The sequence below is a fragment of the Diplotaxodon limnothrissa genome, linkage group LG3 (assembly GCF_057381915.1).
Source record: "Diplotaxodon limnothrissa isolate DT_005_m linkage group LG3, D_limnothrissa_male_GT1.1, whole genome shotgun sequence".
Taxonomy (NCBI): domain Eukaryota; kingdom Metazoa; phylum Chordata; class Actinopteri; order Cichliformes; family Cichlidae; genus Diplotaxodon; species Diplotaxodon limnothrissa.
The window spans coordinates 29,539,565-29,566,490 of record NC_140598.1 but is presented as its reverse complement, the minus strand read 5'-3'; the positions used below and the strand labels follow the sequence as shown (position 1 = coordinate 29,566,490).

The 26,926-nt window shown below is 39.3% G+C and overlaps 3 protein-coding genes across 4 annotated transcripts in view; 2 read left to right on the top strand and 1 right to left on the bottom strand.

Annotated features, from left to right (window-relative positions):
* The window catches only part of LOC146635278 (polymeric immunoglobulin receptor-like), a 67,745-nt gene that overhangs the window by 32,532 nt on the left and 8,287 nt on the right, over positions 1–26,926 (bottom strand). The window contains exon 3 of the mRNA XM_085350077.1: positions 1,144–1,154. Within this exon, the coding sequence (XP_085206203.1) occupies positions 1,144–1,154 (11 nt within the window). The remainder of the gene's footprint in view (positions 1–1,143; positions 1,155–26,926) is intronic.
* On the top strand, positions 2,161–8,483 carry LOC146635280 (Fc receptor-like protein 5). 2 transcript variants are annotated; one of them, XM_085345824.1, is made up of 6 exons: positions 2,161–2,194; positions 5,263–5,298; positions 7,450–7,713; positions 7,793–8,038; positions 8,114–8,290; positions 8,383–8,483. In XM_085345824.1, exons 1-6 carry the CDS (start codon positions 2,161–2,163, stop codon positions 8,481–8,483), a joined length of 858 nt encoding a protein of 285 aa, XP_085201950.1. The 2 variants fall into 2 exon arrangements, with proteins under 2 accessions (XP_085201950.1, XP_085201958.1); XM_085345832.1 differs by having other exon boundaries at positions 2,164–2,194; positions 7,793–8,047; positions 8,183–8,290.
* On the top strand, positions 18,866–22,843 carry LOC146635279 (Fc receptor-like protein 1). The gene is made up of 5 exons (XM_085345894.1): positions 18,866–18,932; positions 19,563–19,598; positions 21,962–22,225; positions 22,305–22,550; positions 22,626–22,843. Exons 1-5 carry the CDS (start codon positions 18,866–18,868, stop codon positions 22,841–22,843), a joined length of 831 nt encoding a protein of 276 aa, XP_085202020.1.

The window sequence follows — 26,926 nt, the reverse complement described above, 5'->3', positions numbered from 1 at the left end:
ATGAGGATGAAACCAGGAGATGTCCTTACTGAATCATCAGAGTTGTGATGGAGAAACAGGTTTACCTTTTAGGTGACATGAATGAGTTGAAGGGAAGTTATGAACTGTTTCTGAGAGACAAATAACCCCATGATCGTTTTTTTCTTTACGTAGCTGACAGCTGGTAACTGTGCAGGGGCGAGTCTAGGAAAGTGTTGCCAGGGGGGCCATGTAGGGCATTAACAGGAAGAGGGGGGCGCAAAGAAATACTTTTCTTTCTTATTCTCATTTAAAATATCAAGCTTTTAAAAAATAATTATCTGAATCTTACAATAAACGATTGATAGATTGATGCATATATACCATCAAAACAGTGTACATCACTGTCGCAACAGCGTTTGTGTGCATTCAAAAGCTTAATGATTTTTCCTATAATGGTGGGCCGGTCTCTAGTCAAAATTAGAAATTATACAAAAAATTACTAAAAAATGTTATGAGTCAACCTTGAGGTTCTAGCAAATCAAATCAAATCAAATCAAATCACTTTTATCAAATCACTTTTATTGTCACATCACATGTGCAGGTACATTGGTACAGTACATGTGAGTGAAATTCTTGTGTGCGAGCTTCACAAGCAACAGAGTTGTGCAAAATACAATAACGTAAACAAGCAAAATACAAGAATGGCTACATCTGAAACTAATAAATATATGTACAATATATAATAGTATATGCATTTCTGGATGTGTATACTAAATATTTTTCTACGTGTGTGTGTGTGTGTGTATACACATATTTTACAAATTAAATAGAGTAAACAATAAATAAAATATATAAAAATATACAGAGTTGAGACATGTGCAAAACAGTGGCATTACTGTACAGTATGGAGTGCATAATGTTGAAGTTCCAGTAGTGAAGCTGAGGTGTCTATGAAGTGTTCAGCAGTCTGATGGCCTGATGGAAGAAGCTGTCTCTCAGTCTGCTGGTTCGGGACCGGATGCTGCAGAACCTCCTTCCTGAGGGAAGTAGTCTGAACAGTTTATGGCTGGGGTGACTGGAGTCCTTGATGATCCTCCCCGCTTTCCTCAGGCAGCGCTTCCTGTAGATGTCTTGGAGGGAGGGAAGCTCACCTCCAATTATCCGTTCAGAGCACCGCACTACTCTCTGGAGAGCTTTGCAGTTGTAGGCGGTGCTGTTGCCATACCAGGTGGTGATGCATCCAGTGAGGATGCTCTCAATGGCACAGTGATAGAAGGTCCTGAGGATGCGGGGGCTCATGCCGAATCTTTTCAGTCTCCTGAGAAAGAAGAGGCGCTGCTGCGCCTTCTTCACTGTTTTGTTTGTGTGTACTGACCACGTAAGATCCTCAGCCAGATGTACAGGGGATCTTACGTGGTCAGTACACACAAATAGCATGACAGTTTAGATGATCTGCTTCATTACAGAATATACAGAATTTGCTTTGTAAATGTTGCAAATATTACATTCTGGCATATATATGAAGGGCATATTAGTCCAGACTGATGAGAACTCACAAATGAAGAAAAAAACTGTAAAACCATGTCCAGAAACACAGCCATGAGGGAAACCAGCTGGTTCTTCATGCACCATTACTTGTCTCTTGGCTGGGTTAAGAAAGCATTGATGAACCTACAGAAGTTCTGGAGAAAGTCCACCTGAATAAGCTGCAGAAAGCAGATGGGTGATAGATGGGTGGACTTTCAATAGTTAAGCATTATAGCATGTAGTTAAAAAAAAGTTTGTGGTTAAGGTAGAGCAGAGGTCTGTGTGAAATGCAGAAACAAAAGGCCTTGTGTACAGCTGAAACACTGACAGCTACCGCAAGACAAAACTTGTTTCTACCAATATGAAACAGGAACTATCTAATCTGAATTTTAGTGCAGATATGTGTCATTTTAGCATTAACGATAAACATATACTGGTTATACAAATATTCTCCTTTGATTTTGATTTCAACTTCTAAATATTTTCATCTTTGTGACATATTCCAGTCTCTTGTTTTAATAATATCTCATCTCTATAGAAACAAACAGAAAAAAAAAAAAGAAAGGTGTTGAATTTTCTCTGAAAAGGAAACCACAGTGCTGACAGCGATGCTCGGTCAGGACGGAGGAGGGTTGTCTTATCTGATGTGAACTGATCAAAGACATAAACAGCATGATGAACAGAGCTTCTCTACTCCGACTGCTCTGTAAGTTCACTTTTTGATTTTATTTTTGGGTTAAGATTAGAAAATACATTTTCCGTTTATACTGGGCCCAAATCCTAATAAATATGCCACTGAACCATGCTTTGATCGGATTTATGAATATATTTAGTGACTCAGCACTGGTTCACAGAAAAAATCTAACTCACCATGTTGCAGCAGTAAAAGAAATAAGATACCAAAACCAATTAAATTTTATTCATATATTGCCAAATTACAACAGTTACCTAAAAGTGCTTTATATAGCAACATAAAGACCCTCCAGAGAAAAGAGAAAACCTGAACAATCAGATAACCCCTATAACCAAGTTGACAGTGGGAAGGAAAAACTTTCTTTTAACAGAAAGAACCCTCTGGCAGAACCAGACTCGGGGAGCAGTGGCAATCTGCTGGAACCAGGCTGAGGCCAGGCAGGAATCTCTAGACTTTGATGTTAGCAGGCAACATTTTGACCTGTAGTGAGATCAGGGAGCAGTTGGAAGAGAGCCTGCAGAGGTGGCCATATGCTCTGGAGAGAGGAGGAATTAAAGAAAGTAGATGTAGGAAAGAATACTTGTGTGGGTGAGAGGGAGGATGGTGAAAAAGTGAAGATGTACAAGAGTTTTAATACTTAGGGCCAACCACTCAAATCAATGGACAGTGCACAAGAGTGGTGTAAAAGAGAGTACAGGCTGGGTGGTATAGGTGGAAATGAGTATCAGGGGTGACAGAAGGATAGCAGCAAGAGTGAAAGGGAACATTTACAAGATGATCGTGAGACCTGCTATAATGTATGGTTTGGAGATGTTGACACTGACAAAAAGAAAGGAGACTGAGCTGAAGATGTTAAGGGTTTCATAGGGAATGACCGAGGTGGACAAGAAAAGAAATGAATGCATCAGAGGGAACGCTTAGGTTGATCAATTTACAGACAAAGTGAAAGAGGCAAGGCTGAGATGGTCTGGACATGAGTCTGGTCTAGCCTTCAGATTGGCATCACCGCTGTGTCGGTGGAATTTAATAAACTCGGCTGTCTGCTCCTTGCTATCTAAAATATATCAGGACACTGGCGTAAATTGTCAACCGCCTCACACTTCTGTTTAATCAGTTTTCTGTTTAACGTTTATTCAGCTGTGTGAAAACCCCGGAGGAACCCACCCGATGGATTAATAAAGTTTTTTTTTAATCTAATAATCTAATAACTTTGATCTCAGCCAAACCAATTTACTCCGGAACAAATAAAACACAGAAAAAAGGCAAACAATTACATTTTTAAGTTATCCGAGTGACTTATATATCATGTTTAACCTGAGTAGCGAAAGACCGGGGGTCGGAAATCGATGAAGCCGGGAGTCCACTGCTCTTGCCGGCTGGAGTGACCATTGAACCCCCCGGCTTGCTATCAAGCTGGTGGGTAACAGACGTCTCCGAAAACGTCGGCACACTTTTGCAAATATGCGATGTCTTGATAAACCAAGCAGATATTTGTAATTTACACGGCTACTTTCTCGCCTTAAAATATGTTAAAAGTTTATTTTGTGACCCAGAAGGATTAATAAGAGTAATTTTAAAACTTAGTAGTTGTTGGAAACTGCAGTTTGGCTGGGCCGCGCTATGAATTCTGGGATATGGTGGGCCACGAAGGACACACCGACCCATCCTTCAAATTTGGGGAAATGAAGGACGCATTTGTCGCAACAACAGGAGCTTGCAAAGAAAAGCGTCTGGACTTCTTTAAGTTACTTGAAGACGTTTCACCTCTCATCCGAGAAGCTTCTTCAGTTCTAAGGTCAAATGGTGGAGAGTCCCAGATATAAACCTAGTGGGAGAAACCCCCCACAGAGGGACAAAAGGACCTCCTGATGATCCTCTAATCTCTTGAGCCAAGGTGTGAAACTGGGCGTGGGTCCCAATCAGCCAGAGTTTCGGGTGTGTTCATTGTGAAACCTGGCCCCACCTTATCATGCGAATTCCTGAGGTCAGATGGCCCAGGATGTGAGTGGGCGTTAAGGCGTCTGGGAAGGGATCTCAAAACTGGATTATAGATGGCAGAGAGTTGGTGTCGTAAACCCCCGCCTCTGTTCAAAGATGGTCGCTCACAGTGGACATAGATGGCTTCTTTCACTCCTCTTTCAAACCATCTGTCCTCTCTGTCCAGAATGTGAACATTGGCATCCTCGAAAGAGTGTCCTTTATCCTTAAGATGCAGATGGACAGCTGAGTCTTGTCCTGTGGAGGTGGCTCTTCTATGTTGTGCCATGCGCTTGTGAAGTGGCTGTTTGGTCTCTCCAATGTAGAGGTCTGGGCATTCCTCGCTGCACTGTACAGCATACACCACGTTGTTAAGTTTGTGTTTTGGCGTTTTGTCTTTCGGGTGAACCAGTTTTTGTCTGAGCGTGTTGCTGGGTCTGAAATACACTGGGATGTTGTATGTAATGATAAATGACATCTGAGTATGTCATTTATCTCTACACTGTATTGGTATTGGTAACACAAACACACATTTATTGGTATTGTGTACTTCTTTTGTAGAAAACCACACAGCCACAGGAATTGAGCTGTGAGAGAATAAAGATCCTCAAACCAAACATCAAGCTCCTTCTTCTGTACTCTGGGATAATTTGGCCTTAAGTGGTGTTCTGGCCGACACACCAGGGTGAATCAGTGCCAACCGTGTCTATTCCTGATATCCCCACTATACTAGGGATAGGGAGAGATTGAGGAAGCTGACCTGCTATGATGATCCCCAAAAAATGAGTAGCTCAAAGATCAAGGAGATTAACAGAGTTAATGTGTTTTTACAAAACCAGGGAACACTACTGATGATAATACATTGCACCCTTGAATCAATAAATTGAATAAATAAACTGTTCTTTTTTTGTCAAGTGGCTCTCTCAGTTTAGTCTGTGAAAGAAAACTGTGTGTACGTTTAAAAAAAGACTTTGTCTGCACTTTTTCCATACATGCTTTTTGCTTTGTACATACATGATTGCGGTTTGCATGGTTTTACTTCCTCTGAATGTTGCACACACTGCTGCAAAACCTCAAGCTAACCCAGCTGTCTTCCTTTGTAGCCGTCATCTCCCTACTGTGCTGCACAACAAAGCAAGGTCAGTAACCTTCTTCTGTCACACTCTAAAGTTTTCATTTTCATAATTCTTTATTTTATACAGGGCCTTGGTCCTGTATTCTCTAAATTCATCCTCTGTCCTAAACTAGCTGTTTTTTAGCTCCTCCCCTTTAAACCAACTCACTTTAAAATAAGCTGTCCTTATCAAACACAAGCTTGAAAGACAGGCAGGTGCTGCTTCTGTGCCTTACCTAACAAATGTGTGGGGGCAATGTGGGCAGACCCACAGAGCCCCCAGTGGGTCCACACACGCTACGCTCCTCTTCTATTCACAAGCCACACTCCTTCTGGCACTCATGGTCCTTCTCATGTATGACTGTATGATCAGGCTTACAGTGTCCCATGGCTGCTGTAAAGTCGCTAACTGGTTTCACTCCCAGCTCTAGGCTAAGGTGTCTGTGTAGTTGCAAGGGTAGTCCTCCATAGTTAGCTGTCTGCTGCTCTGCTCCAACATACCTGTACAGTGATGTCTGCCTCAGGTTTGTTAAATAAAGGATCAGGATCAGCTGCCTGTGCAGCTTGCTGATCTCCAAAACTATGTTACAGGCCTTTAGCTGTGTTATACAGGAAAAGTAGGTACAGGAGACATGAGGGGTATTCCTTTTACAGGCTCTTCCTTAGCTGTTCATTAAGCAGAATTTTAGACCAATCCTTTGCTCATTTACATGTTCCTCCATCTTTTCTCCATACGTTCTCTTGTAACACAAACCATGACATTAAATCAAGTTTACATTTTTGAGGTATAAATACACAAAATAATAAATACCCTTTATCTGTATTTTTAAGCACTATAACTAAATTCTGCTGTCCAGTTTCATAGCATTAACACTGTGATTAATCCACTTATTGTTATCTTAGTAAACTCTCTTTATATCTTAACATATGCAAAAATACTTCACATCAGAAAACCATAAACATGTCTTATTCTCCCATCTCCCCAAATCAGTATTTACTATACAGTCCATAAACAATATGAGTGAGAAATGGACCAGGGTGAAGTTATGTTATCAATCATAGAACCTTGTCCAGGAGCTACATTTTTAAATAAATAACACATATTCAGTGTGGCCCATCATTTTGTTAGATAATAGCAACTCTCATTTCAACCAGCAGAGAATCTGTGAAAATATACTTCTTTCAAAATTCAACTTTCATTGAACTAACATGAACAAGGTTTTATGCCTTTAAATATGCAATTTGACAACTCAGAGTACCAACAGAAAAAGTAGAGACAGGAGACATTTGTTGCCTTCAGTCTAGAGTAACTTCCTCATTAAACAGATGGGGGCTTTGGAGCAAGCTACTGCATTCAGTTGTGTCCCTTTTGTGGCAAAGCCATGCAATTACATCTGTATAACCCTAACTAAGAATCAGTGCAATAATTCAGTAAATAAGTCATTTTATAACAATAAATACTCAAAAGAAATTACAATTGTGACCATACATTTGTAGGTGTCACACTGTGAGGTGCTCATTTAGTGCAATTAGCTTCTTTAGCCAGTAGGCATTAGTCAAGTCAGGTCCTTGGGGCTGTCCAGCCTTCATGCTTTAGACTCTTTCTTCAATGTCTGCCACTGTGATGGATACTGGACCCTGTTCGGGGAGTTGCTGTGGTCTTCTCTGAGCCACCCCTTTCTTTATCACAGCTTTCTGTAGTTCTGATAGTTGGCTAACTTCCCTCCATGCTGCCTTGACCTTAGGCTGTGGTCTCAATCTCTATGGAGGGTACAGCTCCTTGTGGCTGTTGTTCATCTTGTAGCCAAGCATCTCAAAGATCGCTGTTGCTGTGGTATAGATGAGTTAGTTGTTTTCATTGATGCCAAAGCCACAGTAGAAATTTATACTGCTGCATTGGTAAAAGTAAGCAGGTGTAAACTTACCAAGTAGTTACTATAGATAGATTGCAAACATGGAGTCTGTTAAACAGCACAAATTGATGCATTAAATGGGAGTGTAAAATATTAGAAATGCAATCCTTCTTATTGATTTGCATAATCCACTCTCCCTAACTGAGTTCAAAACACTCAGGTCAGCAGGGTCACAAAGTTTCATAACTTCAGTTGATCTGAAAGGTGTCTGATTGCTGCAAAAAGGAAATAATGCACTGTATATTTCTTATTGTTCCTCTCAGCTCGTCTGACTGTGAGTCCCAGCAGCTCTCAGTTTTTTAAAGACAATTTTGTGTCTCTGAGCTGTGAGGAGGACGACAGCTCTGCTGGATGGACTCTGAGGAGAAACACAAGCAAACAACAGAGGACTCAATGTGGAGATGGGTGGGGAAAACCAGCTGGTTTTTCCTGTAACATCAGCTACATTGACCCACTGGAAAGTGGAGTTTACTGGTGTGAGTCCAGAGAGGGTCCCATCAGTAACATGGTTAACCTGACAGTCACTGGTAAGCTGAGTGTGTGGAGTTAGTGTTGATGAAGCTGTGTGTAAATGGATGAAATGCTGTAGTTTGTCTCTGTGTTGAGGTGGATCAGTGATCCTGCAGAGTCCTGTCCTCCCTGTGATGGAGGGAGATGACGTCACTCTGCTCTGTAAAACAAAGACCACTCCCTCCAACCTCCCAGCTGCTTTCTATAAAGATGGCTCCCTCATCAGGAAGCAGCCTACAGGTCACATGACCATCCAGCATGTTTCCAGGTCTGATGAAGGCCTCTACAAGTGTAACATCAGCGGCCATGGAGAGTCTTCATCCAGCTGGATCACTGTCACAGGTGAGGAGCTTCACTCTGATTTCACCTCTTATTTCATCCACATATTCACCTGATCAGGTGGGATTCTCTCCACAGAAAAACCTACAACCACACCTTCACCAACCACCTCAGCTCCTCCCTCTTCCTCAGTACTGTCCCCTGACTCCTCCTCCCTCCAGTTGGTATTCCGAGTGGTCCTCCACCTTGTGGTGTTCTGTCCATACTTCATCTCCACTCTTCTCATGGTGTCTTTGTATCGATGCAGAGCCAAAGGTAACACTCTGATCGGTCAATATGCTGGTCATTGATCAGACTGATCATTTCTTCCTGTTTAAGCAGCTGATTTAACTTTCTAACATTTACAGGAAACTACATGCACGCCTCAATGGTAAAGACCCCACTCGACGAGGCTGAGCAGGGATTGAATAATGACTATGAAGATGTCACTATAGAGCATCACTTCTGAAGCAGAGCTCATGTTCAACTTGATATTGATGAAAACGTATTCCTGCTAAGGATTTATATAATGTGCTGCCTATGTATCACTGTAGCTCTGTGCAATAAGTAATGTACAAGGCAGTTAGTTTACTTCTAAACCAAACCTGCAGTTGTTTTCAGATCATATTGGAAAAGACAACACATTTTCTGAGCAACTATCGTACCCTTTGACTGCAGATTTATTTATTTCTCATTTTAGGAAGACATTCTTTGTTTGCTGTCTCAGTGTCTCACTCATGTCTGAATAATGAGCTTCAAAATAAAAGATTTTAAAGGGAGACTGTTAGCAGGGCCACATAAAGACTCCTTTTTTAAACTTGAATACTGTGCCATGCACATGAAAGACAACATGTACAATATAAAACTATTTAATTTAAGAACCACTTAAAGAAAATGTTCTTTATTGGTGGATACGGTTGGTAGAGATCATTTGTAGAAAAGTGTTAAAGCTACAAAGTATTGAAAGATGTAATAACATACTGTCTGACTCTAAACCTGAGGATTAGTGATAATTGAAAACAATGTACAATGACACCAGAATTTACCATTCATTTAAATTTGAGTCTTGTTTATATTTTACTGCTACTCTTACATGTTTAAATGGATGCTGCAAATCCTGTAAAAATAATATTGTTCCTTCATCAAAGAAGAATAACATCTGTAATCAAGACAACTGGTTTAATAATGAGAGAACTTAAGAACTTGGAAGGATTAAACATTATTTATTGTTTATTTATTGAGATAGCGAAACTAATGTATTTGGAGATTAGATTCCAATGAGATACAGAAAGGGATCCCAGCAGTGATAGGATTTAGGTCAGGAGCACTTGGAGTCTAGACTCTGGTGGTAGTGAAAATGAAGACTGAGGCTTGGGTGGAGCTCTAACTGAAATGTCACTAATGTGGAGGTGAGGAGGAGGTGGGTTGCACAAATGAGAGTCTGAAAGTGAGAATGATGGAGAGCAGAAATGTAAACTACGAAAAGTGGAGGCTGATGGTTCCAAAGAAAGCAGGCAAGAAGATGATTCCACAAGAGTAATGATGACAGTATTGACACTGACGGCTACCACATGGTAGTGATGTAGAAAATGGAAAAGCAACCCAAACAAACAGGCAGATGAGTGATGACAGATCTTTGTTATTGAACTCATACAAAAGCTTTATAACTATCACAATGAAAATGCTAAATTATAGACATCTTTACAAGATGAGCAGTTTTTTTCCTCCTCTCAGTGTATCCTCACATCTCACAATGCTAACGTGTCCTAATAAAATTAATTAAAAATGCAACACACATTTTTTTAACCAAAAAAGGAAACTCTTTACTGGTTAAATACTGCTGTCAGCATTAGCGTTAACGTTAACGCTGACAGCACTAGTTAAAAATGTTACAACTTTAAGGAATTACATTATCTTATTTGTGCTTTAAGGGGGCAGAATATAAATTCTCAACAATTCTCATAAGCAGCACAAGATCGTGATCGAACACAAGGACTGAAATCATTCCTGCTCAGGCAGGTCAGCAGTCACTACTACACATCTAATTAACCTCTGCGCAGCAGAAACATGGCTTCACAACGCCTCCACTTTACACAGCCACACAATATAATGTTCAAAAACACATTCAATATTTAAGGAAACAAACAAACCCCCCAAAAGATAAATAAGCTCAAATAATGAGCCAATTTTAGTGATAATTTCTAATTTGTATTTAACTAAAGTGTCAAAATAGAGATTCACTTAGTTCACAACAGTGCTCTTCTTTGGAGTCGGACAGTGTGTTAGGATGCAATCCCATGACTGAGCAAGGGCTGCTGGGTAATGAAGTCACAATAACATAATCTGGACTTTTTATGCAACAAAACCGAGCGAGACTTTTGTCTTGAACTCCAACTTTATACCAAACCAAATATCTAGCACAGAGAAAGTAAACAGTGTAGTGTCAGTGTAGAGGATGGAAATCAACCAGGATGGCTGTGAAACATCTGCTGACATCTTGTTGAATTTAATGGTGTAAATTCACAAAGAGCCACTGGTCTTGTGATCACATCATGTACATTAAAAAAACAAATCAAAAAACAAAGAAACAAAAAAGACCAACTACTGAAGCTCACATTAGAAATTATTATGAGTTGTGATTTTTTTTCCCTTTTTTAGGGTTCCCCATCTGCTGAATCCCAATTTTAACCTTGACTGTTGTAATTTTACTGTTTAGGTGTGGAGGTGAAGTCACCCTTTGCCATGTAGGCAACAGTAAATTATTTTTGTTTACTGCATGTCTCCTACAAACTAGCCCCATTTATTTAAATTATAGTTTAACTTGTAACAATATTTGTATTCTTAAGTAGTAACATTATTATATTAATATTGCACAGGTTTAGTTACCTTTGTACAATATGGTCTTCCTTCAATCTTCCTTCAAGGATCACTTTTTACTTTCTTACTTTGACTACATTACAGAGCATGTTCTTTTTCACTTTCACTCGAGTAATAAACTTACTTTGCTAAACTGAAGAAGATCTCTTCTCGGCACAGTAGTAATACAAAGTACTACTGTCTATTAACACTGCTACATTTGTATAGTGCTTCTTTGCTACACTACCTACATTCAAATATTGTACAGGTGTGTAGTTTAAGCTGCTTAAATTGCAATGCATTGTTTGTGAGACATGTATGCCACCCCAAAATGATAACAGCTCCATCCTGGCCATCCTGTAAAAATTATTTTGTTTTTATTGCAGTTTAGCGTCACTTTAAGTTCAAGTTTTCTTCAGTATTCTTTCTTTGTGTATATACTGGATTCAAAAGTTCAGAAAAAAGATATTTCTTTACAACCACACACAGTTTGAGGGCAGATCCTCTCACCCATGTTTGGTTGATAAATCTAACCAAACTGAAACTATTTTTCATGATTTGTAAGGTCAAATGATGGTTTTAGTGGATTTTATTTTTATTTTCTAAAGTCTAGTGTTTGCTTTTAAAGATAAAAGAGAAGATGAGTATACATGAAGATAATAGGCTAAATTTGTGATTGTGTGCCTCTAAAAAATTTGGTCAGAGTCGACAACTAACTGTGATGAAGGGTGCAATCCAAAAAAAAAAAAACATTGGAAAAAAATGAAGTTAAAAATTGAATTCTTTTTATTCATTCATTCATTTACATGTCATGTGTCCCCAAGAAGCATTTAAGACAGAAAAATAATTAACAGAACAATATCATAAATCACTCACTGATTTAAAATAAGATTAATATTAGATGACAAAACACTGAAGCCTTAGTGGATAATAATCAGAAGTTGAGTTGAGTGTGTGTATTTGCGCTAAGATTGAGGTGTGGTCAGGGGTAGGTGGAAGAGACATCAAAGTGGACACAGCCTGTTTACAGAAGTCACAGGTGAGCAGGTAAGAGGAAGGACAGCTAGAAGGAAGTGAGTTTTTCCACTGTCTCAGCTGTTGGTCACGTCATGTTTTCTACTCTCTGTTTTTACAAACATGTTTTATCTTTAATTCACTGCCTCAGACTTTTGTAGATGTTTTTAAATCTAAATGAAAAATCAAGTTTTAAAAGTAGCTGCCATGAAGGACCACATTTGTTTTTTACCATCAAGCTAGAAATTAAACCCACTGCTGTTTTTCCTCAAGGAGTTCTTTTTGAGGATCAGATTGAAATTAAGAGTCGAATTTAAAAAACAATTAGACTCAAACAATTCAATTCAATTCAATTTTATTTATATAGCGCCAAATCACAACAAAAGTCGCCTCAAGGCGCTTCATAGATACAGAGAAAAACCCAACAATCATATGACCCCTTATGAGCAAGCACTTTGGCGACAGTGGGAAGGAAAAACTCCCTTTTAACAGGAAGAAACCTAAATAAACTAAACACAAAACGCTGGGTCAGCAGACCCAGGATTATGACATACACACTATAGAAATATAAAATGGTTTATTTTAAACTAATGAAATCACAAATCTAGGCAGCTTCAGGTTTGTGCCTCCTGATAAAATGCTCTAATGTTTCTAGAGAAGAAAAATAAAACAGTAAATCAAACAGGAATTCAAATATTATGACACATTCTGGAAAAATCCTGTCCCACGTTATCAGCAACTTCAGTCTACTAGAAATTACTGTTTTAAATTTTCTTTTAAAACATTCACAGAGGAGTGAACTGAAAATGTAGCTTAGTAATGGTATACGGTGGGTGTATGTTGAGGTTGTATTGAATCAGACTTCATGTTTGGGTTCAAAGACCTGTTAAACCTTCTGCCTGGGCTCTTTTCATTTAAGCACCTCCCACAAATACACCCCCTGTTCTCAGTACTGCTGAATCTGCTTGGGCCCTAAAAAAGTCCCGTCCTCTAACATTTGGTTATTCAGACTTTATTCTGACTGCAACAACGCTGCAGGCTTCAAACCGTCTGTTTCACAGGGACAGGCTCAGACAGGTTTCACTTTCACTCAGTTACATTGTTTTTCAGGTTTCTGTGTTACACCTGTTGTTACCTGCAGGTTCATTCACATCCCCAAACATCAGTGTTTAATTTTCTTTAGACTGATTTGTTATAGAAATGTTCACAATAACCTGCAGCACTCCCTTCATGAACATCATTTGAAGTGGGTTTAATAAACACATTGCAACATGGAGAGAAACATCCCAGCCAAACACCAGGGTGATCTCTGAAATTTGGGTGGGGTTGCTCATTTTATATTGTTTTTACCAAACTCGCACACAAATAAAATTCCTCAGCATGTCACATGAGTCTATACCTTCAGCTCAAAACGTCCTTGAAACCTTCCCTGAAAAAGAGAGAATTATGACCTTGTCTTCTGCTTAGCCATGGCCTAATCATTTACATCCCTGATAAGCAGAAGGCGTCTCAGTTTAATGTCTCCCATGTACTTATAATGCCCCACTATGTGTAGGTGTGATAGAGCATAAGGCCTGTTTGTGGTGGGCATGTATACAACTGGTGACAGTGTACAGTGGGGCAAAAAAGTATTTAGTCAGCCACCGATTGTGCAAGTTCCCCCACTTAAAATGATGACAGAGGTCAGTAATTTGCACCAGAGGTACACTTCAACTGTGAGAGACAGAATGTGAAAAAAAAATCCATGAATCCACATGGTAGGATTTGTAAAGAATTTATTCGTAAATCAGGGTGGAAAATAAGTATTTGGTCAATAACAAAAATACAACTCAATACTTTGTAACATAACCTTTGTTGGCAATAACAGAGGTCAAACGTTTACTATAGGTCTTTACCAGGTTTGCACACACAGTAGCTGGTATTTTGGCCCATTCCTCCATGCAGATCTTCTCGAGAGCAGTGATGTTTTGGGGCTGTCGCCGAGCAACACGGACTTTCAACTCCCGCCACAGATTTTCTATGGGGTTGAGGTCTGGAGACTGGCTAGGCCACTCCAGGACTTTCAAATGCTTCTTACGGAGCCACTCCTTTGTTGCCCGGGCGGTGTGTTCTGGATCATTGTCATGTTGGAAGACCCAGCCTCGTTTCATCTTCAAAGTTCTCACTGATGGAAGGAGGTTTTGGCTCAAAATCTCACGATACATGGCCCCATTCATTCTGTCCTTAACACGGATCAGTCGTCCTGTCCCCTTGGCAGAAAAACAGCCCCATAGCATGATGTTTCCACCCCCATGCTTCACAGTAGGTATGGTGTTCTTGGGATGCAACTCAGTATTCTTCTTCCTCCAAACACGACGAGTTGAGTTTATACCAAAAAGTTCTACTTTGGTTTCATCTGACCACATGACATTCTCCCAATCCTCTGCTGTATCATCCATGTGCTCTCTGGCAAACTTCAGACGGGCCTGGACATGCACTGGCTTCAGCAGCGGAACACGTCTGGCACTGTGGGATTTGATTCCCTGCCGTTGTAGTGTGTTACTGATGGTGACCTTTGTTACTGTGGTCCCAGCTCTCTGCAGGTCATTCACCAGGTCCCCCCGTGTGGTTCTGGGATCTTTGCTCACCGTTCTCATGATCATTTTGACCCCACGGGATGAGATCTTGCGTGGAGCCCCAGATCGAGGGAGATTATCAGTGGTCTTGTATGTCTTCCATTTTCTGATGATTGCTCCCACAGTTGATTTTTTCACACCAAGCTGCTTGCCTATTGTAGATTCACTCTTCCCAGTCTGGTGCAGGTCTACAATACTTTTCCTGGTGTCCTTCGAAAGCTCTTTGGTCTTGGCCATGGCGGAGTTTGGAGTCTGACTGTTTGAGGCTGTGGACAGGTGTCTTTTATACAGATGGTGAGTTCAAACAGGTGCCATTCATACAGGTAACGGGTGGGGGACAGAAAAGCTTCTTACAGAAGACGTTACAGGTCTGTGAGACCCAGAGATTTTCCTTGTTTGAGGTGACCAAATACTTATTTTCCACCCCAATTTACGAATAAATACTTTACAAATCCTACCATGTGAATTCATGGATTCTTTTTTCACATTCTGTCTCTCACAGTTGAAGTGTACCTCTGGTGCAAATTACTGACCTCTGTCATCATTTTAAGTGGGGGAACTTGCACAATCGGTGGCTGACTAAATACTTTTTTGCCCCACTGTAAATCTACAGGGTGGGCCATTTATATGGATACACCGGAATAACACCGGAATGGTTGGTGATAATAAAGTCCTGTTTGTGGCATATTATGTGAGGGGGCAAACTCCTCAAGATGGGTGGTGACCATGGTGGCCATTTAGAAGTCGGCCATCTTGGATACAACTTTTGTTTTTTCAATAGGAAGAGGGCCATGTGACACATCAAACTTATTGGTAATGTCACAAAAAAACAATGGTGTGCTTGGTTTCAACGCCTTTCTACTGCAACTGCTTTGTAAGTCCACTTTTTTATTTTATTTTTCGGTTAAGGTTAGAAAATATATATTTTTTTGTTTATACTGGACCCAAATCCTAATAAATACACAATGAAATGATGCTGTAGCTGGATTTGTGGGCATATTTAGTGCCTCGGTAATGGTTCAAAGAAACAATCTACACCGTAAAAAAAAAAAAAATCCTAAAAAAACAGTAATATCCCGGCAGCTGGGGCGCCAAAATAATACCAGAAAATAACTTTCCCATGAAAATACGGTTATTTTCAGTAATGACAATACAGTTTGTTGCCCTAATTTTACATGGGATTTTGCCTTTTTCAAGTGCTTTTAAACATTAAATTAGGAACATTTTAACGTGATTAAACAATGAAATTACTTATAAACAATGAATGCGGCAATATGAATAATAATACTTAAATGTACAGAAATATACAGTTAACAATTGGTTTAAATAATAATGGATTGCATTCATATACCGCTTTATGAGACCCTCAAAGCGCTTTATAATTCCCCTCTGACTATCACCAGTAGGTGGTAGGTGAAGTGTCTTGCCCAAGGACACAACAACTGAGAGTGTCCGAGCCGGGGCTCGAACCGGCAACCCTCTGATTACAAGGTGAACTGCCAACTCTTGAGCCACGAACGCCCTAAATAACAATAATAATTATTATTATTATCTGATGTAAAAAAAGTTTATAAGAATAATTTTATACATTTTTCCATATTATTACATTTGAATTTAACAGTTCAATCTTTCAAATAACGGACAAATATTTGTGAAATTATGATACATTTGTAAATGTATTTTAACAATCTAAATATGCATATGTGCAGACAAATACATAAAAAACAAGAAAATTATGTTTTATTACATTTACAGTGATTTTACGTTAATTTACATTAAAAGATATGCTGGGGAAGAGAGCCAGAGATTAATAACAAATTTAGAAGAACATCATTTAGCCTGGAGAAATAGTTTGCTGCTTTATAAGAAAGTCCCACGTAAAGTTAGAACATCTTACTATTTATCACTGATTGAAGAAATAAGAACCATAAGAACAACCCTTGATTTCAGTCCAACATTGTTTTGACAAAGTTACACACCGATTCAATATTGATTTTAGTGACCTTCCGATGATCTAACCAGGTGTCATTACCTACATTTAGTAAAAGTGCCATTACTGCTGAAGTAGGATGAGGAGCAATTAAACACAATGAGCAGGAAAGTGTAGGAGGGATAGGAGGCAATGCTGCTAGCGAGTTGGCTATGTGCTAGCAAATCCCTAAAGACACAGTGAGTGAATACTGTGACTATAAGTTAGAGAGTCTATACATAGAGATCTTTGCATGAAGCATATGAAGATTACAGTATAAAATAAGAAGTTATCTATAAGCTGTTCAGTTACACAAAAACACCATTGTGTATTGGAACAGAAATAGTAAATGATACTCTACCGCAGAGAACAAACACCAAGTGACAGTAACACCCCAGTTGTTTCTTTGCTTTTTGGTGGTGAGTAACTGCCACATGGTATTGGATAAGAGCAAAAATAATATCATGTAGCAAAAATCAATAATATCTAGTGGGCCTGTGCTTCAGCAGGCCCACTAATTCAGAAACTCATTACTCATGAAGAAAGCAAGACAACGGCGAAAATGGTTTTTTACTTGCTAGCAAGGGAAGGCTGGTCGGAACTCTTGGAGCTGAACGCTCCTCACCTATCTCCTAGCCAACTTCAAAGAAACACTTGCAGCGTTTTATTCGGTGAATACAAGCACCACCCATTGTAACACCCACAAAAGGTCACAAAAGGTTAAAACACTGTGTGTGTGTGTGTGTGTGTGTGTGTGTGTGTGTGTGTGTGTGTGTGTGTGTGTGTGTGTGTGTGTCTGCACGTGAGTGCAGACACACACACAACTTCATGCTGACAAAAGGGTCATCTCCCCTCACCCTGTACATTGCTTACCTTCCCTTAACAGTTGACCATATACACAGGTGAGGACGTAAAGGGAAGGAAGTAAAACATCCTCACCAAATAAGGACACACAGAATCTTATTTGCAATGTCTGGAGTTAAAACTACAGCTAATTGCCTCCCACACCATTCAACAGGATGGGGAGGGGAATTGAAATAGAAGAATGTCTTTGATCTTTGATAAAATGGTTTGGGCATCTCATTGGGATATCTCCTGAGCAAGGTGTTCTGAGCCTGTCATAGAGTAAGGAGACACTGAGGTGGACTCAGGACACGCCTAAGAGATTATGTATCTTGGATGGCCTGGGAAATCGCTGATGTTCCCCCAGATGAGCAGGAGGATGAGCACCTTTATCTTAAATCATTTTTACTTCTATGTGATGTTCTTAATCGGTGGCTTACACTGCCACCTAACATGTTCAACCTATTCCTGCATGGATTTATGGCAGGTACTTCAGCTTCCCCCAGCAGGCTGACAATATGCAAGTTAAGTTAAATGGTGATTCTAAGCTGTGTTAGCTCTGGTCAGTGCTATTTCAGGCTTTATTGTGTAATAGCCTGAAGTAGGCTGGGATAACCGCCACTGCCCAAGAACTTTGGATAGTGTGACAACCCACTCCATGTTGCCCTTCTGTCGGCCTGTTTGTTTTTCTATTTTGTGCCTCGTTTGCAGGTATTAGAGGAGTAGAGTAGTTCATTTCCAATTAATGACAATGGCAAGAACTGGGCCTAGCGTGCCAGTGCTCTATAAAGGCCATCTGAGCTCAGTCACTAACATGTTCTAATCCCAAAACTTAACATACCGACGCCATGTGACAAATCATTGGTACTGTATGTTATGCATTGGGAGTGAAAAGGGTCTCTAGTCACTATGTGGTGCTTTCCTCTGAGATACCCTGTGGTTTTTCGTTCTGTTTCGTTTGGGTTAGCACTAAACAATGTTGTGTATGCCATTATTCCACCGATGAACTTATCGACACCACTGTTTGTACTGACCACAAAATCCATGGTTTGTATAAGGCTTCTGTTTTATTTCTTCATTTCAAATAAATAGCTTTTTGAATGATACCATGCGGCCTGGTTTGCGACAATAGACGGGAAAAGGATGTTTAATGTGGGTCAGCTGAGCAAAAAGGTTGAAACCAGTTTGAACCAGACAAGCTGTACCCTTTTTTTTCACCACATTTTAGTGGTTAAAGCAGAGAGAGGCTCTCTGCTTCAGGTTAAAAAAAACACCTCAATCTCATTTCCTCTTAGCTGAACTGACGTCACAAACAGTGGAAAGAAACAAGCAGTTTAAATTTTAGGATAAATATTAAAACAAAGACTATCATGACAAGAGTAGTTTGGGTCTTTCTGGTTCGTAAAACAACGAAGCATTTCTCATTTCCTCACTTTATAGAATCATGAAAAGGAACATTTCTCATAAAGCTAAAGGGGGGCAAAGCCAAACCACAGTGTCTCACAGAATCAGGAAGGAGGAGTGTCCAACGAGATGTGACTATGATGTTTAACTATGATCAAAATGTCAATAACACCATTAAGAGAAAGAATGGAAGAAATACCACTGCTGTGGCTGCTCTGTAAGTACAACATAATGAATTATTACTACACTAGCTGACATCTGCACTGCAGTTCTGTTGAGTTTGATTCCAATAACATTTAATTTCATTTAAGTTGTTCTGGTACTCCTATAGCATTTTTCAGCTCCCATGATATTCTTTAACAAAGTCTAAATAGATTAAAAAAGAGAATTTAAGAAACAACAGTCTTAACCTCTTAAGCCTGATACGGGGGCAAAAGGCAGGAGATCAGTTAGGCTTGGGGCTTAAAATGTTAAATATTATTAAGGTCCCCACAAACTCTAAACAACATTTTAGCTTCATTTTGTGTTTTTAATGTAAAATTATATTTTTTTAAATTGACATTTTTAAAAAGGATGTTATTAAAACACTTCTGTCAGCTTAGATTGCTTTTAAACTAAAGTGTTTCCAGTTTTGAAAGATGACGTTTAAAGCATGCTTGCTGTGAAATAGAAATAGGTTCATGGTGAGATGCCAAAGACCAAACTCTCCACTGCATTTGATCTGCGATACTGTGGAGTTAAAAGCTTTAAAAGTGGAGTTTAGTGACTTTAAAAATTCTTTTTATGCTTTGTGCATGCCTTCTTGAGTCTAAAACCTGAAACTAACCTGAGTATCATTTTTCTTTAGTTGTGACCTTTTTACTGATCTGCACAACAAACCAAGGTCAGTAAACGTCTGTCAAAGTTGGAAACTCAGCAGCTCTAATAAAAGAAAAGTCTGTAAAGTGCTTTAGAAGAGCTCATAGAGGCTTTTCATTGGTGGGATAGATCAGATTTTATCTTGCCTGCAGTTAACTCCATATGAAAATGCATTATTTTTTGGATCTTTGTCACATTTTTAATTTTTCAAAGTAATGGGATCCAGAAAAGAGAAGTAGTTACATGTTACTGTTGTGCATGTTGTGGTGAAACTCAGAGACATCACATCCTGTCCCACTTTCATGTCATACTGAGACAGTACAACTTTAACTGCTTAACATCCAGAGCCTTTTTTTTTTTCAAAAAACACAACAAAACAAACAAACATGATATTCTTGGAAACATTGTGTTTGTTTTGATGCACCCAGATTTGGATATTACAGTTTTTCTCAGTCACTTTGGTGCTTTTCTCACATCACTATTAACATTTGCACAGCAGTGGAACCAACTGTTTCTCGAAACATTTGGTGCAAGCTGCAAATCCTAGTGGATAACCTGCAAAAGCAGTTCACTTGCTCAAAATCGATAATCCATTCCTCAAAAGCAAGTATTCATGTCAATGAAACTGCCAGTGTCATCAAAATGAGAAGTCTTGACACCATCTTGATGAACAAGATAGTCAAGTGGCTTTGTCATGTTTCCATTATGACAGTGTACAGTATTCTCTCAGTGTTTTCCAAAAAAGGTCAGAACTTGGTGACACTACCTGAAAGTGCTCAAGACAGCACTATACACTTTTTGTACAGCCGTGTACAGTAAAATTACAGTAATGTACACTAAACATGAGATATTATGAGATGTTGGATTACTGTCCAACACTATACATACCTGTTCTCCCTACAAAATTTTTGACTGATTAAATTCACAGTGTTCTTCCAACATTTGGTTGGATCCTCCGACCAGCCTCATCCATTTTGAGACAGTGATTGACAACATGGTCCACAAGTTTGCCCTGATTTCATTAGGGATCTGCCTATGTATTTGGCGTCTTCTCCCTCTTCCCCACCCCTCTTCCACGATGCTGACCTTCCATTTCTGTGTCACAGAATTGTAGACATGGTACACACTATGTCCTGTTTGGTTCATATATGCTTGCCAATTGAGGGTTCTTTGGATCGATCCATGAGTGACTGTGAACAAGTGGCTTGTCATTGGTTACAACTATTACTTCACACACCTCATTGTCAGGGAAAGCTCCAGTTCACCTGAGAGAAAATGTTCAATTTAGGGGACATTTCCAGGAAAAAATAATAATGCTGGAGAGCATTTGAAAACTAATTTACCAATTTTGTATGTAATGATTCAAGCAATGAAATGAAGACTATTAGTTTTATTGGGAACAACTATTCAGCATCCAAAAGTATAGTTCATTTTGACTGACATGACATAAGCAAATAATAATGTTGTCGACAGCAGAGAACTGTATGAAAGCAACTGATACAACTGTCCAAGAGCCTTTGCAATTTGTTCAGAGGAAGGAGAAATTGCAACTATGATGTGTATAAATGACTAAATGTTGTAGAGGTTGCACTAATGGTCTTGAGAATTTTCATTCTGATCTGACCTGGCATCTTGATTGTTGTTATTGTGCTTGTCAAGCACAATAACAACTAGTTTGTTGATCAGGAAATGTAATGAATTGGTCATCTGTAAAAATGCTCTTCAGATTGTCTGTTTTGAGTATTGTTCTGTACATCATTACAAAGTATGTAAGTTCTCCAGTTTATGTTAACTATTAAGTTAATTTTAGTACATTTTAAAAATATACATAGTTACTGTATGTATCGTGTATGTATCATACACAAACGCATGTATGGTACAATCCATGGTAGAATATAACACAGTAACGTGACAACATGTATCATTGGCGTATAATTTGAAATTTAGTCACTATTTTCTAATAATAGTGCAGGTAGGAGCATCAAGAAAGTGAAAAGTGATGGTCTCAGTATAGAACCCTGTGGAACTCCATGATTAACTTTTTTTGTGTGTGTGAAAAAGGCAACCACTGTTGTGTTTTGAATATATATATATAAAAAAAACTTAATTAAGTTAAGCCAGCCAGTGGATATAGAGCTCCAATGCTCTCCCATTAATTCAAATGAGTGGGAATGTCAGATGTTCCAAAAAGCAGCAAACCAATCTGGAAAACCATAAATGAAATGTCAATCCAAGTCAATAATTGACAATTTAGGAATGGTGCTACCTGCACACTGCTAGGAGTCACAAGCTGTCATACAGAGAAGCAGCCAATCACAGTGGTTAGAGGTTTTAAAAGGTTTGCAATTGTTAAGAAATATGGAGGTTGTATTCTCCTCTCCCTCACAGCTCATCTGACTGTGAGCCCCAACCAATCTCAGTTCTTCGAAGGTGACTTTGTATCTCTGAGCTGTGAGGAGGACGACAGCTCTACGAGATGGAATCTGACAAGAAACACAAGAAAACAACAGAGGACTCAGTGTGGAGTTCGGTGGGGAATACCAGCTCGTTCCTCCTGTAACATCAGTTATGTCTTTCCACTGGACAGTGGAGTTTACTGGTGTGAGTCCAGAGAGGGTCCCATCAGTAACATGGTTAACCTGACAGTCGCTGGTAAGCTGAGTGTGTGGAGTTAGTGTTGATGAAGCTGTGTGTAAATGGATGAAATGCTGTAGTTTGTCTCTGTGTTGAGGTGGATCAGTGATCCTGCAGAGTCCTGTCCTCCCTGTGATGGAGGGAGATGACGTCACTCTGCTCTGTAAAACAAAGACCACTCCCTCCAACTTCCCAGCTGCTTTCTTCAAAGATGGAGTCTTCATCGGGAAAGAGCCTACAGGTCACATGACCATCCAGCATGTTTCCAGGTCTGATGAAGGCCTCTACAAGTGTGACATCAGTGGTCATGGAGAGTCTCCATCCAGCTGGATCACTGTCACAGGTGAGGAGCTTCACTCTGATTTCACCTTTTATTTTATTTATTTATTCACCTGAACAGATCGGATTCTCTCTGTAGGTAGACCTCCAATCAAAGCTCCACTTCCTGCCTTAAAACCACCCATCTCTTCCTTGAGCACAGTTTCTGTCCAGCCCACATCTGGAGCTCCACCCTCTGCCTCAACACACTCACAGCTCACGCTGACCCTGCTCCGGTACCTGGTGGTGTTCTGTCCATACTTTATCTCCACTCTCCTTATGGTGTCTTTATATTTATCCAGAGCCAATAATCAATAATCAATGACCTAATAACCTAATGATTGGCAGCTGTTTATTGTTTAATTCTTTAAATAGAATAAATCAAACTTTCCTTTCTGACCTTGCTGGACTCCATGAAATGCCTCCTGTGACAGTGATGATCCCGCCTACACAGGCTTAACAGGGACTGGACCAGGAGATTGATGATGTCACAAAGACAGAGGGAGTGTCATGCCTCATTTTTTACTCTATGTTGCTTTTGTTGAAATACTTCCAGAGCAGGTTCACAAAAGTTTGACTGTAGATTTATTTATTCTCACTGGTCTGCTCATCTCTGATTAACACAGCAGAAGCATGGAAGTCACAAAGTACTATATGACCCATTAACACACTCTTAGTATCAAACTCACCCTGAATAATGATGCAGATACTCTTTAAGGTTTGATTTAATGTTTTAGTGCTGTGCTCTCTGATTGGTCTTCTGATTTGGAAAGGCTCATGCATAGCTTTGTTTGATTTCAATTGGACTATTGTTACACACTGTATACCAGAGTTACTCATTAATCTTTTATCCATTTGCATTGACTGAGAGAAGAGATCACATTAGTACAGTGTCAGCAGGCTTGCACTAGCTCCCTGTGAATGATAGAATTCAGTATTAAGACGCTGTTTGTGTTTAAAGCCTAAATGGTGTCAAACCTGCATATGTGGTAGAAATAGTGTGTCTGTATTTTCCCTCCAGATCATTAAGGCCTTCTTAATCACTTGTGATCATCCTGCAGTTTAAGCTCATTTCAAAAGTGGGTGTTGTTGCTATTGTTGCACAGTCTCTTCAATCACCTCCCAACAGACCTCAGATAACAGTTTCAGACTCAGCTGAAGATGAACCTTTTCTGTCTCTGTGTTTTTAGACCTCTCATTTCTGGAACTGTGATTGAAGGATTGGGTGCTCTTGGGTTATTTCATATACAGACTGAATATGTATATTCTCTTTTTTATTTTCTAGACAGAATTATAAAAGCACTTTGGTTTTAAATGTGTTATCAATGAAATTTACTCACGAACTTACTATTAATTTGTTTCTGTGTGTACCGGCTAGTAAGGGTTGTGTGCTAACCACATCATGGTTGGGGAAATTAACATGTTCATAGACTAGAAAAATATGTTCATATTTTATAAATACTGTTTGTATATTTCTGTCTTCTTTAAAAAAACACAACAGACAGCTGCAGGTAATAAGCTAAAACTCTAGATTACAATAGATTGAGACTGTTGTGTGTTTTGAAGAAGCTGTTTTTGGTTGTCCTTTGGTTCCCTCTAGTGACTCATAGAAGTATAAGCATTTCTCTTTTCCAGCAAAGTGTTTCAGGAAATTTGTCCAGTTTGGTTCACAAAATAAAATCATGGCTTAAACATATAGTGGATCTCTTGTAATGGTGTTTACCGTAATACTGTGAATATCAGCATATAGTGTAAGGTAGAGGGGAAGCTACTTTGATCAGACATTTTCAATAGGCCCCTCCTACCTTTAGGGCCCCAAAGTGCAGTGACGTGTGACTGGTGCTGATCCAATAAGAAGTAAATACAGGACTAGTGATGTTACGTCTGACACTGAAGCCTGTGTCGAGTAAAGGTCCAGTAAAGTCGCATGTCCAAATAAAGCCTGTGTCTGTTTTTAGAATATCTCGTGACCAAAGGCTCAGTTTCTCTGAAATGATGTCACTGCCTTGTTATGCGATTCGAGCTGTTTAAAATGCAGAAATTATTTTTTCACATGAACAAGGAGATGTAAGCAGGTTAGGCGGACAAATATCAGCAGTTAGGAGCATTTTGACATGCTATTGCACAATAATAACACAAGTCAATCAATCTCAAAGAGGATGATTAGTCGTGTGTGTGTGTGTGTGTGTGTGTGTGTGTGTGTGTGACACACATGATCACTACACAGGCCAGTACTGCATTTAACAAGTACTAATACCAATTCTTTTAACTTATAATGGAGCTTATGTAGGAGAGAGCAATGTTTATGCAATTAGGTATGAAGTGTATCACCAACTGTTTCACTGTTAAGCCTGTATTTCACAACTATGGGATAAAACAAAAGCTCTTATTTAAATTAGTACAAAAATACATGTTACTCTTCGTGTCTTTTGTAAATGTGGTGTAAATCTGTCATGAATCGTGGCAGGCAGGAGATGTGGACCCAAAATGCAGGCGCTCAGACTGCAGGTGTTAACTCAAAGTCACAGCTTTATTGGCCTGCAGGAAAAAAAAACATACAAACTAAAACACACAGGGCGATCCACACAGCATGAGGCACAACGTGACACTGACTCAGAGAAACACAGGGTTTAAATACACTGGGAAGTAACAAGGGGAATGAGACACAGAAGGAGGGCACAGCTGGGAGAAATCAGAACTGACGAGACAAGGAAGCAAAGTAAGATACACTCACATGAGACACAGACCTTCAAAGTAAAACAGGAATTAGCACAGATGCAAACTAGACTAGGGGAGACAAAGCAACTAAGAAGCACAGAGGGCAGCTACCAAATACTCAGAGAACTAAACAGAATACAAGAACACCAAACTAAGACACTACACTAAAGAATAAGCTGGGACAACAAAGAGAACTAAGAACATAATACAGAAAACTCAGAGGCACAAGAAACTCAAAACACTGGGTCACTGACCCAGGACCGTGACAAAATCTACCTGATTTTAAAGCATTTGGGACAGATTCTGTGGATTTAAATCTGCTACACAAATAAGAATGACTTTACAATTAAGACAGAAAGGTTAATAATGTATATTCACATATACATCAATCCTCATGTCTGAGTTGTGTGTTTTTTAGGTCTGATAAAATAATTTTTGGCTCAAGATACCATTTTGAATAAAGGCTACAGGTAAACAGTCTGCTAACGTGACAGCTATGAAGACTAATAACACTTTGAAAATTAACATTAACTAATTTTGAAGATCTAAGATGGCCTGGTTGGTTGGTACATGAAATTTACCAGTTTCTTGAGGAGTTCTGTTCAAGATACTGAACCCTGAATTGCCCACTCACTGTGAATATTACTACTACTAGTAGTATTTGCGCATGGATAAAAATTATTGTGATTTTTGGTGAAAGAGAACATGGGAAACAGAGGGGGAGCTATACAGACAGGCAAAGAAAGACAAATATACACTAAATACACAAAGGATAATGAGGGGATTGGGAAACGGGAGGGAAACTGGAACTAATCAGACACAATGAGACAGGGAGGAAGCAAAACTAAATAAACTGAACACTAGGCAAGGGACTATAAAATAAAACAGGAGACATGACTGACTAGGGAAACAGAGAGGGAACATGAATCATGGAGACAATAGTAACTAAATGTGGAACACGAGGAAGACAGTGACAAAACTAAAGACTGTGAACTATGAATATAACACAAGCAGAAAACAATAAAAAATAAATACTTCAGTTTCACACTGACTCAGGACACTCAGTGAGAAAAACTGAATATCATTCCAGATTATATCTATACTGCATCATAGAGGGACAGAATTCCCTGATTGTGTAAAGATAAATTTGAGATATTTCCAATTTTTTTTTAACCACAAAAAAAAAACCCAATTTGGATTTAATTTGTTGTTTTTGAAATTAAAGTTTTAAAGGTTTATGTCAGTTTTTTCAGTTTCAGTCATAGGTGACTTGCAATGACGGAGTTTTCACAATTCCCACATAATTTGTTTCTCTACACTAACAAATAAAAACACTTTTTTTCCCATATGAATTAAAAAAAATAAGACTTTTAGCAAGTGTTTCGGAGACAAACTTCCAGCAGGCTGTTCTGGTTACAGAACAGCCTGCTGGAAGTTATTCTGCTGGAAAAGCAAAGAATCCTGATAATCCTTATACAGAACTGCTGGCAAAAGACTCCATTTCAAGTAGGCGTGTCATGACCCTGTGCCTTCTCGGCTGACTCTGTATGGCTACAAGAGTTTTTGTTGTGTTGCGTCTCTCACTCTCCTCCTGCGCACTGCGCTCTACCAGGGCGTAGTCATGATGACTTCAGCCCCTGGCTCAGACACCTGCAAGCAATCGTCTCATCACCACGCTCACTT